Genomic DNA, 17,963 nt, shown 5'->3' with positions numbered 1-17,963 from the left:
CTTTTTCAATCCTTTTATATCCCTGCATGGTGTTTCCTGTCAATACTAACTGATTTTGTTTAAGGGGGCATGCATTCAGATTTCATTACAGTAATGAAGGTTACATTATTCATCTCTGAAGCGTAGATGAAGAAATAATTTGTATTAACTGTAAGGAATTTTTAGGCGACGAGGCAAAATAACTCACCCCGTCAGTGTTTTCTCCTAAATCTGACCCCGTTAATTTGCAATTTTAAATCTAGTCGTGGTGACGCATTGACCCCGCTTCGACTCAGTTCTTGACAAGATATTCAATGTTTCTATATATCGACGACATCTACTTATCCGGTGAAGTTCAGCCGGATCTGAGCTCTAGTTGATCACACGGGGACTGTGCATTTCCGTCGCGTCGCTCCCCTCCTTTCTCTTTCTGTAAGCAAGTAATCCTCTTAGCCCTTTCGTCGGCTGCCTTACACCCTCTCCGCTTCACGCTGATGCCTGTGTTAAGTTGATGGAAACCTTTCCCACACTGACGACGGGCAGATGTCGTAACTTTGTCGGTGGGTGGTGCCCAGGACTCTGGGGCCCGGAGACGAATTGGCCCAGACGGGCAAATAACGTAGAGCGAGGTGTTTTGTTGCCTCTAGGGATCACGAAAGATAAGCCTTGATTGGTTCTTTTTCTTTTTGTTGTTCTTGCCTGTGCTGTATTTTGAGACTCCCTAACAAGATCTGAGCAGCTTTCTCCAGCTTATAGCACTCTCCACACACGCGCAAAAGGAACTAAAAGTAACGCCTTTCATTTTCACCAAAATTGCCTAAATACAATGCTAACTACAGTGTGTAATCACTTGCTGCACATATGTTCTTTATATTTAGGGATGGACGGATGCCTGGGCATGACTTTCTAGCACCTCCTCTATACCGAAATCAGATGATTTAGATCTCTGTACTGCTAAGGAAACTCCTGTATTGTGACCGAATGACTGAATCTATTATTTAGCCCCTGTTGTGTATAACGGCCTGAGAAAATATTTTAGTTCTGGCTATTTGTCATTTCACAAGGCCTAAAATTTAATGCCGAGTCTGGCATGGACTAGGTTTGGCATAAGTGCATAACTTTCGTAACTGTTGCCTTCAGAAAATGTGGACGACAACGACACCGCGAAAACTTTTGCATTAATATGCCGTAAGTCATTCCCAATGAGCTCCGAGTTTGCAGTAGATTCCTCAGGCAGTATTCTACACCAAATACGATGTCGTACGCTATCCATAGTGCTCTCAGCAACGCTTGTTTTTCGTCCTAAACAGCCCGCCCTGAAGTCTGGGCCTTCCCTTCCAGATCTGTGGCCGGCCGCATCGTTGGCAGTGTGTGGTGGTTCTTCACGCTCATAATTATATCGAGCTACACTGCCAACCTGGCCGCCTTCTTGACCGTCGAGAGAATGGTCACGCCCATCAACTCTGCCGATGACCTTGCCAAGCAGACGGAGGTCGAATACGGCACCCTCTCTTTTTCTTCAACGCAGGAATTTTTTCGAGTAAGTCGTCAAAACCTTACTTTGAGGATATTACATTGCAAGAACACAAGTTATTGCAGCGGCGAAAACAAGACAACCGCAGCTGAAAACTAACAGTTTTACAGCTGCAGCTGTGTATAGGTGTCACTTTGGACTAACTGGTGTTGCTCTACCACGCTGTGTCATTTAGCTGTATACGGCACGTTAGGCGAAATCACGGTACGTGGTCAGTGTCAATGTACGGGCCACAAAGGAAACGGCCGCGGGCACAGCCACCTTGCGTCACGCAAGCTTATGAAGAGAAAGAGGACAAAAGGAGTTTGCCCGTGCTGCAACGAGAACACCCCCACCGAAAACGTAGCTAAAAAATTGAAAAAAAAAAACGCATTACAGGTGTAGTCATCAAAGGCCGATTTCTTAAGCGAATTACGGGCACCGACAGCGTTTTCAGCGCAGATCCCAGAGGCTACGCCATGACGCCGTTCACTTAAGGCACAGGGTAAGCCCTATACTTCCCATGCATTTTAGGCCATGTTGAGGTGCATGTTTCTCGCCAACTAATAGGTGTACTCTGGTAATATATATATCATTTTGTTCCAAATTTTGCGCTCTTTTTACTGAACTAGAATAATTGAAATGCGTTGAAAATTTTATTTTTAATAAAATATCTACCTGTAGTATTTAAATTTTGGCTTTATTTTCACATTTGAAAATTCATAACGAAAAAACTACTGAGTGAAATTTCCCAATTCTAGTTCAGTAGTTGCCAACACTTATGTAGATGGTTGGAAAAGAAAATCATCTGTCTGTCTTGAAAGACAATGGAAATAATGGTACCTTTGTAAGAAAAAACACTGTTTTGAATTAATTGAGCCTAAAGTGAAAAAAGATGTGAAACACAATTTTTTATTCGCAAAAACACATTCATAGCAATTGGTTTAATAGCCTCTTACTTCGTAGTCACTGTCGCTGTCAATTTTTTGCGTTTGGGCTTGTCATTTTGCTAGCTGGGCCTTTTTTGTGAGCTGTCATGTTACTCGGTCCGCAAATTACACACGCTTATGGTCAGCTTGCCTGAGCCACTCGATGGTGTTGCGCCCCGGGTTCAATCCACACGCCTTCGAAACGTTGGCCCTTGCGATGCTATCATCATTAAATGAAATAACAGCGTCCAGTGAGGTCATCCTTAGGGTCTGAAGCCTAACAAACGCGCGCTTTGTCAGAATTTCGGTGAGCTTAACCCTTCCACCGCACTGTCTACGCACAACTCTGTGTAATTGCGGCACAAATGCCGTCCATGTCCATTAAGGCATATTCGCTGCTGCTCTGTAGCACATCCTCTTCCTGGAAGCACACATAAAATCTTGAAAGCTTTGATGTCGAGGAGCTGGCGCGTTTGGCGTTCGGCGTCCCATTAGGTCGTGGACATCCTTTTGATTTTTCGCGATTAGTGTAACGGCTGCCATGAAATTCACACCTGCTGAAGGCCTTCTTTGCCCAAGCCATCTCATCTTATCAACAACAACCAACACCGGCACAAAGTATACAATACTCATCGGAAGGGAAAGCACTCGGACGCAGCTGCATGAATGTTGCAGAAACGTGGAAAAGTGTGCAGCGTCTCAGGATTATCTTGGCTAAAGAAAGACAGCTGAACAATAGTTGCCAAACTATTTTTTATATGTAGCTGATTTCAGACAAGCTTTCAAATCAGGTGGTGGACTTTTTGGTTGAAAAAATTGGCGATAAACGCGGAGGGTACCCGGAAAGGGGGTGTGGCCGCTGACTACTTGGGTTCGGAAAAAGCGTTTTTCAGCCCGAAATATGGCTTTCTGAGGAAAGCGCAATCATGGAACATGTGTAGAAAGAATTTAACGTCTGAAATTGCAAAAGAAAAAAAAAACTTTTTTTTTCTGATTTTACCTTACCCTGTGCCCTTAAATATGACAACAACCTGTCATTTTCCATTAGGCGACAGGAGTCCGAACCGCATGCACGAAACATGTTTAGTCCAAATTTCTCGCCGCTAAATGCATCTTCTTTTGCTAGACAAGAACGAACATAGACAAAGTGCCAGAGTCCATTTTTACTGAGAACAATACCTGGAAGGAGCTTGCCTCTTTATGCCTTTGAGTACCTGCCTCACGGCCAATAAAAGCTGACACCTGCATGCCATGACTGGTCACTACAGCCAGCTACTCTGGCTCTCAGCAAAAGGCGTTCACAGGAACTTACCGGCAGAGCTAATGCGAGTGAAGTGGCATGAACACAAAAGACATTCGTTCTCTCGCTAACCACAGGTTTAAAAAGACGCTATATTTGCGTAGTCAGGCCAAATTCAAATTAAATGCGGTAGCAGTTCGGTTTTCACTTCGGTTCAGGTGTTCAGATCCAGTGTTCATGGGTGGCAAGTGTTCGAATACCGATAAAGGGATAAGGTTCATATATGCGGAGTTAGTCCTCTACATTAATACATCCCTGGGAGTCTTCCTACTGCTCCTGTACCAGTGGTGCAGCGGTCAAGCGGTTCGAAACTGCCCTTCTAGGACAGGTGCTGCCATCGATGCGACTTGAGTTCCTTGGGTTGGGTTGCGACCCATACTGCTCTTCCCGAGTATCCTCACACGATTAATTGGGTTGCCGCCTGACACGGTGCGCAGATTGCTAGGTATATATATATATATATATATATATATATATATATATATATATATATATATATATATATATATATATATATATATATATATATATATATATATATATATAGTTATATATAGTTGCAGAGGTCTTATCTTTCAACGGGCCAGGTAGACTTGTAGAAGAACGGGTCACAACTTTCCGATTATCTTCATTTAATACCAACAGTTTCGAACGGAGGACCGTCCTTCATCAGGGTATACACACGAAACTGTATACCCTGATGAAGGGCGGTCCTTCGTTCGAAACTGTTGGTATTAAATGAAGATAATCGGAATGTTGTGACCCCTTCTTCTGTGTGTATATATATATATATATATATATATATACATGTGTGTGTGTATATATATATATATATATATATATATATATATATATATATATATATATATATATATATATATATATATATATATGCATAAGAAGGGGGTGAAGATCGGATGGATCCGGTAGAACATAAACGTAATTCGGTTGACACACGGTAGAAAAACAACAACTTTATTCTAACGTTTCGACCAGGGTCTGGCCTTCGTCAGACGAAGGCCAGACCCTGGTCGAAACGTTAGAATAAAGTTGTTGTTTTTCTACCGTGTGTCAACCGAATTACGTTTATATATATATATATATCTATATATATATCTATATATATATATATATGAAATGAAATTTAAGCGCACACGAAAAACGCACACAAGAGGAGATACACACAGGACAGGCGCTAGCAAGCCATCCAGGATCCAACACATAACACAGCACACGCAACTGGTCTTGACACCTTCTAACTTGTCGCCACAGCTCACACCTCAAAAGCTTCAACAAAGGCTTCAGAAGACCCCAAGGGGGACGCAGAAATCCCAACAGGGCACTCACATCCGCCGGCACCAGACCCTTGCGAAGGCAGAATCCAAAATATCTTGCACGACATGTCAAACCGACGATGAAAGAAACACAAGTGTTGACTTGAGAAGACGAAGGGGACGAGTTACATACAAAAGAGCCCTCATATTTGGATAGATAATTTAACCAAACTTCTGTTTGGGCTAGATGGTGCATAGCTATAAATGAAATGAAATTTATGCGCACACGAAAAACGCACACAAGAGGAGATACACACAGGACAGGCGCTAGCAAGCCATCCAGGATCCAACACATAACACAGCACACGCTTATCTATCCAAATATGAGGGATCTTTTGTATGTAACTCGTCCCCTTCGTCTTCTCAAGTCAACACTTGTGTTTCTTTCATCGTCGGTTTGACATGTCGTGCAAGATATTTTGGATTCTGCCTTCGCAAGGGTCTGGTGCCGGCGGATGTGAGTGCCCTGTTGGGATTTCTGGGTCCCCCTTGGGGTCTTCTGAAGCGTTTGTTGAAGCTTTTGAGGTGTGAGCTGTGGCGACAAGTTAGAAGGTATCAAGACCAGTTGCGTGTGCTGTGTTATGTGTTGGATCCTGGATGGCTTGCTAGCGCCTGTCCTGTGTGTATCTCCTCTTGTGTGCGTTTTTCGTGTGCGCTTAAATTTCATTTCATTTATAGCTATGAACCATCTAGCCCAAACAGAAGTTTTGTTAAATTATCTATCCAAATATGAGGGCTCTTTTGTATGTAACTCGTCCCCTTCGTCTTCTCAAGTCAACACTTGTGTTTCTTTCATCGTCGGTTTGACATGTCGTGCAAGATATTTTGGATTCTGCCTTCGCAAGGGTCTGGTGCCGACGGATGTGAGTGCCCTGTTGGGATTTCTGCGTCCCCCTTGGGGTCTTCTGAAGCGTTTGTTGAAGCTTTTGAGGTGTGAGCTGTGGCGACAAGTTAGAAGGTGTCAAGACCAGTTGCGTGTGCTGTGTTATGTGTTGGATCCTGGATGGCTTGCTAGCGCCTGTCCTGTGTGTATCTCCTCTTGTGTGCGTTTTTCGTGTGCGCTTAAATTTCATTTCATATATATATATATATATATATATATATATATATATATATATATATATATATATATATATATATATATATATATATATATATATGAAATGAAATTTAAGCGCACACGAAAAACGCACACAAGAGGAGATACACACAGGACAGGCGCTAGCAAGCCATCCAGGATCCAACACATAACACAGCACACGCAACTGGTCTTGACACCTTCTAACTTGTCGCCACAGCTCACACCTATATATATATATTGTAAAGACAGACACCGAGACGCGCTGAGCTGAGCGTCCGCTCGATTGCCTAGCCTTTCTTTAATCCCACTTCCTCGTCTTCCTCCGCCTGCTTCTTTCATCACGACTTCGTCTTTGCTGTCTCGGCATCACACTCGGCCACGACTGCGGACGCCCTGTTGATTGTAGGCCGCGTCGCACCCAGACCTCGTTGTACACGCGGCAACTCGTCTCGCCCGGCTTCAGCAGCCGCTCCTTCATGGTCTCATCCTTCACCTCTACGTAGAGCAGGTTGGTGCACTTGCACACCTCAGCCTCGAAGCGGTCACCCTGCTCGGTGTTCCTGGGGTAACCGTCAATCAGGAACCTTTGGCTGTCGCCACGCTCTTCCTCATTGCTCCTTTCAGCAGCTGCAAGACCGTGACCAGTGGGACGAGCTCACCCTTCGTCATGATCTCGTTCATCTCCTTGCCCAGGTCGCTGCCGCACTGCACCTCCGCCCGCTGCAGGTCACCGGAAGGGATGTGCGTGAAGCCGTAGTTGGCCGCTATCTACTAGCATTGGGTACCCTTGCCGCAGCCGGGGCCGCCGAAGACAAACACGACGGGAAGCTTGAGTTTTAGAGGCCCGTCCATTGGCGTCGAAGTAGGGGAAGGAGCAGGGGAGCAGGCCTGGCTGGAGGCGGAACTTCCTCAGCCTTCTCATCTGGTTCTTTTCTCCTCCACTTTCTTTTCTTCTTCTTTCTCTTCTTTCTCTTCTTCCTTCTCTTCCTTCTTTTCCTCTTGGCCTTTCTGATCATGGACAGGCCGTCCATATCATCGTCGGCATCCCTGACATAGGCGCCGCGAAGTCGTCCGCTGGTGGATCGGCGTGGAGGGCCGCGGCAGACCAGGACAGTACCCGGACAGTTGCAGGCTCTCGACCGTGTCCCTGCGAGGTCGTCATGCAAGGTGGTGTGTTCGAAGCTGCGTCGACGCATCAAGGGCGACGCCGGTGGTGGACTATCTTCCCGATTCTCATCAAGCTGCCTGCCCTGATGCAGCCTCTCTCTAACGGGAGGGGACGTGGGAGCACCCAATTCTCGTTCGATTTGGAACATTAGGAGGCGCGATACTGATGGCCCGCTGCCGACCCTGGAACCCGGAGAAGGCGGCAGCCGCGAACGGCCTACTGGTAGCCTGCGTCCGGAGCGGGACCCGGAAGTTGCTGGCTGCCGAGCAGGTGGCACTGGAGGGGTCCGCTTTCCGCTGAGGGCCTCGTAACCCTCGTCGATGCGGTCCTCTTCGCGGAAGTCCACGCTGGAAACAGGCTGACGCCGGATTTTGTTGTCTGGGAAAATTGGCTCATGAAACTGACGTCCCGGCAGCAGGGGACGCGGTTGTCCTGGAGTGGCCGTCATCCGTTGAGGCGGCAACCCAGGCGACCGCACTCCAGGCGGCATGCTACCCAGGCTATTACTGTTCGGACTTGAGCATCCGATGACGCTGCTGATAGCCACTGAGCCCGGAGCCGCCGTCACCGAGCTGGCGAAGCACGGGTGCCGTGGCGAAGGTGGCGTCATCAACCCAGCACTGCCTGCAGGAGGCGGCTGCGCCGCGGGCCGACCGAAGCGGTGTCCATCATGCGTCGATGCCGGAATGTTGGGATGCCTCATCGGTCCATGAGACGGTTCCCGAGACATCAGCGGGGACGGTGGCACTGCTGAGACGGAGCCCGCGCTCCCGATGGAATTGGGAGGAGTGCTGGTTGCATTTTGGCCGGGAACTGCCGACACCTCGGCGAGCGAGGCGGTCATCTGAGAGCGGTGCACCACGGAGGACGCGTATCCGCTCGTCGGCTGCGGTGACTGCGGTGGCGGACTGACGATTGTGTTGGAGCCGACCCGCAGGAGCTCGGATGCTTCCACCGCAGCAATGGGCGCCTCAGAGCCCAACGCCTGCTGCGGCCACGTGCGGCCCCTGCAGGCCTGAAGAAGGCGTACCTTATCTTGATTGTAAAGGGCGATGTCTTCGTCTGGAGCCTGGCGCCGCGCTCTCATCGTGTGAGTTTGGCGTCGTGCGCAGTGGCCAGGGGTGTAAACGCGGCAAGAAGTGCAGAGGTCCAGGCCGGCCAAGTGGTGTAGCGGCGGCCTTCGTACCGGTGCCAGGCGCGGGCGGCACCGCGGAGATGGTCTTCCGCGACGGCGAGCGTGGTGGCTGGAGACCAGGCGAAACGCCGGGCAGCAGCGTCGACCACTTGAATCCACGCTTCAACGTCGTCAGAAAATCCACGGTACTCCGGAATTTGTACCGGGGTTACTGGGTATCCAGGGGACAGTGAAGCGCGGCCAAGCGCTGCAGTCAAAGAAGCAGATAACTCCCGGATGATGGAGAGGGCTTCGGGAAGAAGGGCCAAGGCCGAATCCGCCGAGGAGGCATGGACGCCGTTCTCGGGCGGAACAGGGGTTCCAGGCGCCGAGGGAGCCGGCCGTGGGACTGCCCGGCCGCTTCGAAGGAGGAGCGACGGGTCGTGGAGGTCCGGGCCGGGCTCGACGTTGGTCGACTGCGCCATTGTAAAGACAGACACCGAGACGCGCTGAGCTGAGCGTCCGCTCGATTGCCTAGCCTTTCTTTAATCCCACTTCCTCGTCTTCCTCCGCCTGCTTCTTTCATCACGACTTCGTCTTTGCTGTCTCGGCATCACAATATATATATTGTTTTTCTTTTGCTTTTCTAATCAATTAGCTTTAAGCGATAACATATTCAGTAATATTCTAAATTGATCAACACCACAAAATAAATAAATTAATTAAAAATCCCCTTTGTCCCTTGGTTTCTGTGGCTGTTGGCTTCTCTCATACTTATAACGAGCCCCTCATTCCCCTTGCCTCGTTTGCTATACATATATCAAAAATGATTTCTTGGTAGCTGATTGATCAATATAAGATAAAGTCACCAGAAATTGAAAAACATAACAGAATTTAATTCCCGACTTTCGGCTGGGGGGCCAGCCTTTTTCGAGTGCGAAAAAGGCAGGCCCCCCAGCCGAAAGTCGTGAATGAAATCCTGTTGTTTTTCAATTTCTGGTGACTTTATCTTATATATACACACATATATATATATATATATATATATATATATATATATATATATATATATAAAACACAAGATTTCTTTGGAGCCGATTCATTAATATATGAAAAAATCACCAGAAATTGAAAAACATAACAGGGTTTAATTCACCGCGTTCCGGCTGGAGGACCGCCTTTTTCGAATGTACCACAGCATTCGCAACATGCAGCTTTTCGTGCTGCAGATGCTGCAGTATACTCGAAAAGGGCTGGTCCTCTAGCCAAAATGTCCTGAATTAATCTTATTATGTTTTGAATTTCTGATGTTATATATATAGCGGGTGTTTCAGCGAACTCTCAAAAATTTTCAGCCTTGACGACCATTGCTTATTGAACGCAAATATGAAAAATTATCGGCGTACGCATTAAGCGCACTCAGAGAGAAATTCAAGCCGAGCAGTATATAATGGTTGACTTGTGTGTATTGCATATGCTTAACTGGAATTCTTAATACGTATGTGTAATACGCATCTTCGAACTTTTCCTATAATTCAGGTTTCGTAAGCAGAAAAAAAAAACAATTAAGCGTTTTCGTTCGCCATGTTAACCGTGAATTTAGTGCTTGTGTCGTATGTTTGCGAAATTTACCGTTGAAAAGAAGACTGGCTGATACAAGCGATAATGAAGGCGCGACTGTGGCTGATCTAATGGAAAAAAATAGCAATATATTTAATCAGAATAGCATACTGACGCTATCCCAGCCGTGCTTTCATAATATGTTATAACACTGTTCTGACCATTTACCTGAGGCATTCAAGTGTGTCTGACTGGCCATTATAACGTTTTTTTTTTCTCACTTGCTTTTCTTTTTGTTATTTTGGCGGCATTCTTGTTCAGTATTTTTCACTTATCCTTCTAATAAAGACAATCAAAATTCTTTAAGGCCGTCTTTTTCTGTAGATGACTCTCATATTTCACCGGGCTTTAAAACTTTTTCTAACCTCTACATGTCAATGCCAGGCATCTGGTCTCAGAAATCCACCCGCATACACAGCCTGTTTTGAATGTGCCACACTATTCACTGCTCCGTTAATAAGCCACGCCAAGTTAAATGTTCTGCTTACTTTCAGCGCTCCAAGATCGCTGTGTACGCGCGGATGTGGGAGTTTATGAACACCCGCAAGCATGTCTTCACGTCAACATACGAAGAAGGCATCCGGCGCGTACGCGAATCAAAGGGCAAATACGCTTTCCTCATGGAGTCCACCAAGAACGACTACATCAACGAGCGGCACCCCTGCGACACAATGAAGGTGGGCCGGAATCTAGACGCCAAGGGATACGGCGTCGCCACGCCTCTCGGCTCGAATCTCAGGTATGGAGGAGACAACCCTTACTCATTCCTTCCTGCAACCCGAGCGTCATGAAAATTCGGGGTTCAATACTAGTCACTGCAGCAGTGTTAGGAGACCAGGAGAGAGCAGCATGAGTCATGAATGACCCCCTGCGGCAACGGAATGGATTCCAAGGAAAGGCAAACATTGCAGGAGGCCCCAAAATATGAGGCGGGCTGCGAAGGCCAGAAAGTCGGCTGGTAAAGGGTGGTCGCAGCTGGCGAAGGACAGGCTTAATTGCAGGTCAATAGCAGATGCCTTTCTCCCACAGTGGACGTGAAGGGGCTGGTGATGATGATGATTGCACGGCATTTACTGTGAAGAAATATCCGTTGCCCCAGGGGAGATTTGTCCCAAACGAAAAGAAAAATCACTTTACTCGTCAGCTGTCGGCTAACAGGCGCTAAATACAAGTCAACAACGCTTATGACGCGCACGCTTACGAATTTTGAGGTTTCAAATATTTCAACACAGAAATTCAGACAGCCTGCATGCTGTAATTTTCCCTGCTGGCAAATATTTTCTGGTTTTTCGCTATACGGAATAATGAAACACTATGAAAAGATAGACTGATGCAAACCCCTCCACGAATTGCCTACGTGAAGCACCGAACAAGCCAGCGTGCATGCATGGATTTGTTATTTTCACTCAGAAGTTACAACACCAACTGCAATTGCGTCCATCAACCTTAGTGCCCTTTTTTTCCTCACCCATATCTGGCTCTTCTTGTGTTGTTTCGCTCACCATATAAACCATATTCCAGGCACAATGTCATAAAGAGAAAACTATCCACAGAAAAAAAAACCGACCGCTGATGCTTAATAAGAAAATAATGCAATGTCGATATAGGCATGGGACCATTCTCTGAAGTCTTTTTCTCAGGGACCTTTAGTCAAATACACACTGTGATACGGCACCAAATAATAACAAGAAAGCAGGAACGCATACGCAGATTACAGCTGTGCTTCTGACTCCAATTATCAAACGACTTCTTTTTTTTTATGTGGTGATCACTAAATCAACATAGCCACTACCGCTACTGTATTTGTGTCGTCTACCGTAGTTTGTAAATCAAGCCAGCCTCTTCAAGACTCAAAGCCTCTCCTGTAACCTGAGGTCAGACTTCGATCGCGGCAATGTCAAATGAGTCGCAGAAAAACGATACTTGTGATGGTATCTACTCAAAACATCCATTTGCCTCCATTTTTGGACCACTGCGTCCACGAGGCGTAGAAAGAGCAAAAAATGGAGCTGGTGAAGGGGAGGAGGTGTTTGCATCTTGTATGCAGCATCAATGTGTTTATATCCACCGCTGTAGGGATCCACACACATCTGCATGCATTAAGTCCGTCATACTCGTCTCTGTTGCTTTGCTGCTTGTTTTTTATTTTGCCAGAATTTTACAAAGAACCAAATTTTCATCTCTTCCAACCGTTTGTTCTGTGCCCGCCTATACATCTTTTTTGCTTCTTCCGTATTTGTAGGGACCGCCTGAACCTCGCAGTTCTTAGCATGAAAGAAAACGGAGACTTGGCTCGTTTAGAAAACAAATGGTGGTATGATCGCAGCGAATGCAGAAGCGGTGACAGCAAGGTAAGCACAACACAGATCATCTCGTAGGCACAACCTTTTCCTTAAGCATCATTCGCACACCTGTTGTTTGCGCCTTTCTGTGGCTCCCTGTCTTCCAGTTTACGTTAGAAATCACCCCGCTGCTTTCGATTCAGCGAGGCATTTCTTACTAGGCCTACTCAAAACCAGCCTAGAGAATGGCCCTTGCTGCAGCTGGTCTCTTGCGAGTTTTATAGAGAACTGGACGTGGGATATGTAAAAAAAAGAGAATTCCCTCATGCGGTCTCTGTTGCATTTTTAAAAAAATTTGGTGTTTGCTTTCGAACAGTGTGTGTTGCTTACGATATCGTTTGGATAGGACATTATTTTGTTTTTAATTCTTCCCTGTCGGAAGTTTTCATATGACGAGTCCCTTAATTCTATGCTTCCATAAGCATTATATAGGTTGAGTCCCTACGGAGCATATGCATCCTATAAGAGTTATACAGAGAGTCCATATAGAACCTTACGAACTCCTTTAGACGTTATTCACACTTTAAGGAATGATATAAAAGGTATATGAAAAACTTAGCACCGTGCAGAAACCATGTTGAGGACTTACAGGTTTCAGTGTACTGTCCCATATTATACAGACTCCATATTCATATGAGCGGCTCATATAGTTAGGTTTGGTTTATTGGGTTTAACGTTCCAGAGCGACTCGCCCTGTCAGGGACGCCGTAGTGGAGGGCTTTGGAAATTTCTATCAATTTAACGTGCCCTGACATCGCACAGTACACGGGCTTCTTGCATTTCGCCTCCATCGAAATACGAGCGCCGTGGCCGGAATCGAACCCGCGTCTTTCGGGACAGCAGCCGAGCGACATAGCTTATTCGCGTTTCCTTTGCTTTCGAAGCGTCCGCTTTTCGGCTGCCCATTTGGCGCATTTACGCTCCCTGTCGATTGCTAAATCCCTCGCACGGTTGGCAGTGTCAGCCGGATTATCAGACTTGGCCCGACGTTTGCGAGTCTCCACTTTCTAGGGCGTCGGCTCCGGCTGACTTGCTTCGTCCATATCTAGACACTGGATAGGCAGCGCGGAGCTGCAGCAGCTGTAGTCGCGGGGTGCGTCACGTGGTTACTTTCGCAGCTCCGATCCTCCTGTGAAGGGTAGTTTGAGGGTAGTTACTCTGGAATGAGGAGGGTTTTTGTGTAAGGATGTGAGGAATAAGCAGCCGGAGTGTAGCTGCCACGGGGAACCATTCGAAGAGAGGTCAGCGTGCGAAGAAGAGAATATGGCGAGAGATAAGGAATGTAGCCCGGTACATTAGCAGCGCCTGTTGCAAAATGTCCGCCGAGGGGAGGCTCAGGGGCGGTGGCGGCGCGGTGGAGAGGTGCGCTATCCGTAGGGCGAGTAAAATAAGAGCGCTCAGTAACTATACAGATATGAAGTCACTCTCTAATTCGCTACCTCAGTATATTAGGAAATGAAAATGCCCCCACAGATGTCGCTGAATTGGTAACCGCCCTGTGAGTTTCAGTGCGCCGTCATTGTAACCACCAACCTCAGCTTTCGACGACGTGTGGCTGCCCGAAGCCTCCGGCATGTGGCAACCTCCCACCGGCTTTCGGCCATAGAGTATTTTGGCATAAAGTGTTTTGCACAGTGGGCCAAAAAGCCTTCCGGCAGGTTGCCCAGCTGCTTGTGGGCAACTAGCCAGAAGGCTCTTTGGCCAGCGATGCAAAACACTTTGTGCCAAAATACTCTAAGACCGTGAGTCTGTTTCGAATCCGTGCCGGCGCAAACAGACCTACTTCGCTGGCCTGCATAAGACCATTACATCATCGCCGCAGCCGAATATCCCGAGTCTTTAACAGGTAGTCTCTCGTGTAGTGCTTTGGATGTCGTCGTCTCCGTCAACTTCTATCCGTGCGCAACGGATCCAGGATACACCACTATCGCATTGCCCTCTTAAACCGAACCTCGAACTAAAATCTAAATGAAAACCGAAATGCGAGCGCATCTAATTCTCATTTCGCCGAACCCTACAAAATTGTCCTTCCTTTTTCTTCCTTCTTTCCTTCCTTATTCATTGCGTTGATTTTCGCATTTCTTTAAATTGCGCATTATGAACCAGCCTGCAAAGTTAGGCGTTTTATTATTTTGCACGTGAAGTTGTCTAGTCACTTCCGTGCTTAAAGCGAACGCATTTTACTCATCATTTCAAAGTTGTACTTTGTACCTTAGAGCCTTCAGTTTTCTGTTGTAGGACGAGCAATTTGCGAAGTTTTCAGCCCTGGAATCTTGGCAGGATCTTCTCCCTGGTTTTCCTTGGCTCAAACCTTCGTAGGCCACTTCTGATGATAACTGACCTGCTGAAACGTATTCAGAGAGTGCTGTCTTCTCTCGCAGGCTGTGATGGCACAGTGGCTAAGGCGTTAGATGCTGAGCACCAATGCGCGTGGTAGAATACAGGATGTGGAAGCTGAGTTCAGGTAGAAATAAAATGCAAAAACGGCCCTGAGCTGAGGAGACCTAACTGCAGATTTAAAGAGCCCGAGAACGTAACATTTATTCCGCAGCCCCGTAATACGGTCTCTCATTGCCTATGAGCAGCTCCGTTAAATTAAACACCACATTCAAAACGAACGTCCTCTCTTAACGAGTTAGATAGCTAATTAGTAAGGCAACGCACACTAACTTCCTAATTTGCAATGAAATAACCTTATGCATTTTAGTGTTGATTTTCAGTGTTCTTGTGAAAGCGACGCCGTATTTTTTCCCTTCATACCTTGATGGTAACGAATTATGTCTTCAAATGAATTAACGGAGAAGTGTTTTTTTTTTATTTTGTCTGCTACTAACCCTACTAGCTTCAAAGTATTTACCCTATAGTCAGCTTTAGAGAGAAAAGGCGTGCGAATACCTATCGGCAGTAAAACAAGTTGGCTGCACAGCACTCCATGAGTGTCAATAGGTATGAAAGGTGTGGAATGGCATTGACGCTGTATCCCGTTTTTGAAAGAGCATTAACGAAGACACAGGGTCTATATGTCATTGGGAAATCCACGTCTTTTATTCGCCTCCATTCATTGTGACTGCGTAATGGCCTCCAGATTCTTACGAACCTCCGTTTATCCGCGTTTACAGGAGTCAACTCAAAACGAGCTCACGCTGAGCAACGTCGCCGGCTGCTTTTACATACTCATCGGAGGACTTGTGTTGGCTATGGTGGTGGCTCTGCTTGAGTTCTGCTACAAATCACGCATGGAGGCGGCACGCTCAAAGGTAAACGACCATCTTTATATATGACAATTAACAGAAACAAATTGTTGCTTGCTTGGTGTTCGCGCAGTAAGGTGCAACCAATGTTTGTAATAAAGCGCATGCTCACTGTACGAAATCGACATCAAACGCTTAAAGGGACAGTCTACAAACGAAGACGAGTATGAACATTTTATCATATTCTTCTATATCTTTCGATATGATGATAGCGAGGGCCAAACTCACTGTTTAGGCAGGAGTTTAATGTTTTAAATGGGCGAAGAACGTCAGGCACGAGCAGAAGTTCGCGTCATGCTATATTAAAACTTCGCCTCTCCAGGTGCACCAAGAGCTCAATATCTGGCAGTGTATTTTTATATCCATTCGATCCAAAATGCAAAGCGTACTTCAATTGACTGTCACAGACAAGCCGGACGTCACTGGCTTACAGCAAACGGTAACGGACTGAATGCCAGTTGCAGGCTACGAAGCTCACATCGTGAACCGGCGAACCTGCATGGCCATTATGACGCAGAAAGAGCTCTTCACGGAGCAACAGCACACCGACCATCGGATCTAACGCACCCTGGTCCAGATAATTCCGGGGAAGAAGATGGAACCAAGCCTGCTCATCCTCAACATGTACAGCCAACCGAGGGACACCCTTGCGGACCTCGAAATGTTCCTGCGAGATATAAAGAGGACCGCCGAGGGACACAAGAAGGTCCTTCGCAGACACTTCAACGCGTCCCAATCGCCTGGAATTACCACATGGCAGACAAGAAGGGCACGGATCGGCAACCTGGAACGGCAACACCGCCTTGAAAGACACGATTCCAGACCTCAACTTTACCGCGGGAATCCCGCAGGTTGAGTGGAAGATGCTAGAGGAGACGCTGAGCAGCGATCGCCGTTCGTGCAGACCGAGATCGCTTTTCGTATGGCACCCATCAGACTGAGCCAAGACAAGATCACCGACTGGGCCGCTTTCAGCAAAGAGTGCCACCCAAGTGCCGAAAATCTCGAACAGTGGACTCAACCATCGTGCAGAAAGAGCGGGAAAACACGGAGGAGATACAGCGAACTAAGGACCACCCGGAATTCGACGCGCACCTCCTCCACCTCTGGGAAGTCTGTTTGGACCTCCTCAGAAGGTGGACGAAACAAACGAGAAGCCAAGTGCTCAAAAGGCGCATCGCAATGTAAGCAAGCAGACGGAAAAGTCCGCGGGACAACTCGTCAGACAGAACTGAAATCAGGCTTACGATCACCTTTAGGGCACCCTGCTATACCGAAGGATGTGTATCACCCTCATGTCGCTGCAAGCCACAAAGGAATTGAAGACTGTTGCGGGTCGACGCATTAAAAGGCTCGTTCGCAAGCTTAAAAAAACTGAAGAACGAATCCTCGAGGCGGTTGAGAAGTTTTTCGCTAAGCAACCATCCATCGCTCCTTCGAATCACCCGTAGTAGAAAGAAAGACCAACCTAGAACAGAACCGCCCTTTTTCCGAGCAGAGATGGACGTGGCATTCATGAAGTTGATCACAAAAATCACGTCTGGTAGGGACCGCATTTGCAAGACGCTTCGCAACCTCGACGACGGGGGCGACGGAACGCCTTCTTGAGCGCATCAATCGGAGAGGAGAATCAAGGATCATCCCGGACTCCTTGAAGCACGCGCTTGTCACAATGGTTCTCAACCGAACAAGCTGATCAGTTTGCAACATGTAAGACTCATCTCGCTAACTTCTTCGCCCGAAAACTCTAGCAGCCCATGGTTCACAGCTACATGTCTCCACGCCTGGAGGATAACGGGAAAGTATCAAACACATGTACAGCTTTCGCTCCCACCTCTCCACTCAGGACGAAGTTTAACAACTTAAAGACGTGTTCGGTAACCTGAGCACGAGGCACAAGACCGCCATCCTCGCCCTAGATGTGAAGACAGCAACCGACAACGTCTCTAATGAGGCGGTGTTGAGGAACCTTCGCGCCATGGACTGTGGCAGGAGAACGTACGAGTAGGTCAAGGGCTTCCTATCGAACATAACCGCTATCATGAGCCTATGCAACTTAGTCCGAAATGTTCCGAGTGCCGAGCAAGTTAACTCCTGTAGAGTCCGTACCCTCCGCGCAACTTTTAAACATCACGATGACATGGCTGGCGAGGATCCTGAGAGGCATCGAGGGCCTCAGGCACGCCGTTTTCGTAAACCATCTCACCCTATGGATCGAATACGGGTCGGCGGGGCACCAGGGAGAAGCCTGCAAGAGTGCTGAAGAGTACCTGAGGTCTTGAGGTCTCTCTTTCGCACCTGAAAAGTCGGAGCTACTACAGCTAGAGGTGAG

The 17,963-nt window shown here is 47.2% G+C and overlaps 1 protein-coding gene and 1 pseudogene across 5 annotated transcripts in view; one reads left to right on the top strand and one right to left on the bottom strand.

Annotated features, from left to right (window-relative positions):
• Window positions 1–17,963, top strand: part of LOC149371752 (glutamate receptor 1-like) — a 173,862-nt gene that overhangs the window by 145,656 nt on the left and 10,243 nt on the right. For 3 of the 5 annotated variants that reach the window (XM_089566037.1, XM_089566040.1, XM_089566039.1), the window contains 5 exons: window positions 1,321–1,519; window positions 5,495–5,512; window positions 10,533–10,777; window positions 12,281–12,389; window positions 15,500–15,637. In XM_089566037.1, the coding sequence (XP_089422163.1) occupies window positions 1,321–1,519; window positions 5,495–5,512; window positions 10,533–10,777; window positions 12,281–12,389; window positions 15,500–15,637 (709 nt within the window). Of the gene's footprint in view, window positions 1–1,320; window positions 1,520–5,494; window positions 5,513–10,532; window positions 10,778–12,280; window positions 12,390–15,499; window positions 15,638–16,089; window positions 16,207–17,963 lie in introns of those variants that run through there. The other 2 variants (XM_089566041.1, XM_089566038.1) reach the window with 2 other exon arrangements.
• On the bottom strand, window positions 5,848–8,391 carry LOC149371753 (uncharacterized; annotated as a pseudogene).

The sequence above is a fragment of the Amblyomma mixtum genome, chromosome 1 (assembly GCF_055824585.1).
Source record: "Amblyomma mixtum isolate Tamu chromosome 1, ASM5582458v1, whole genome shotgun sequence".
Taxonomy (NCBI): domain Eukaryota; kingdom Metazoa; phylum Arthropoda; class Arachnida; order Ixodida; family Ixodidae; genus Amblyomma; species Amblyomma mixtum.
This window is presented reverse-complemented; position numbering and strand designations above follow the sequence as displayed.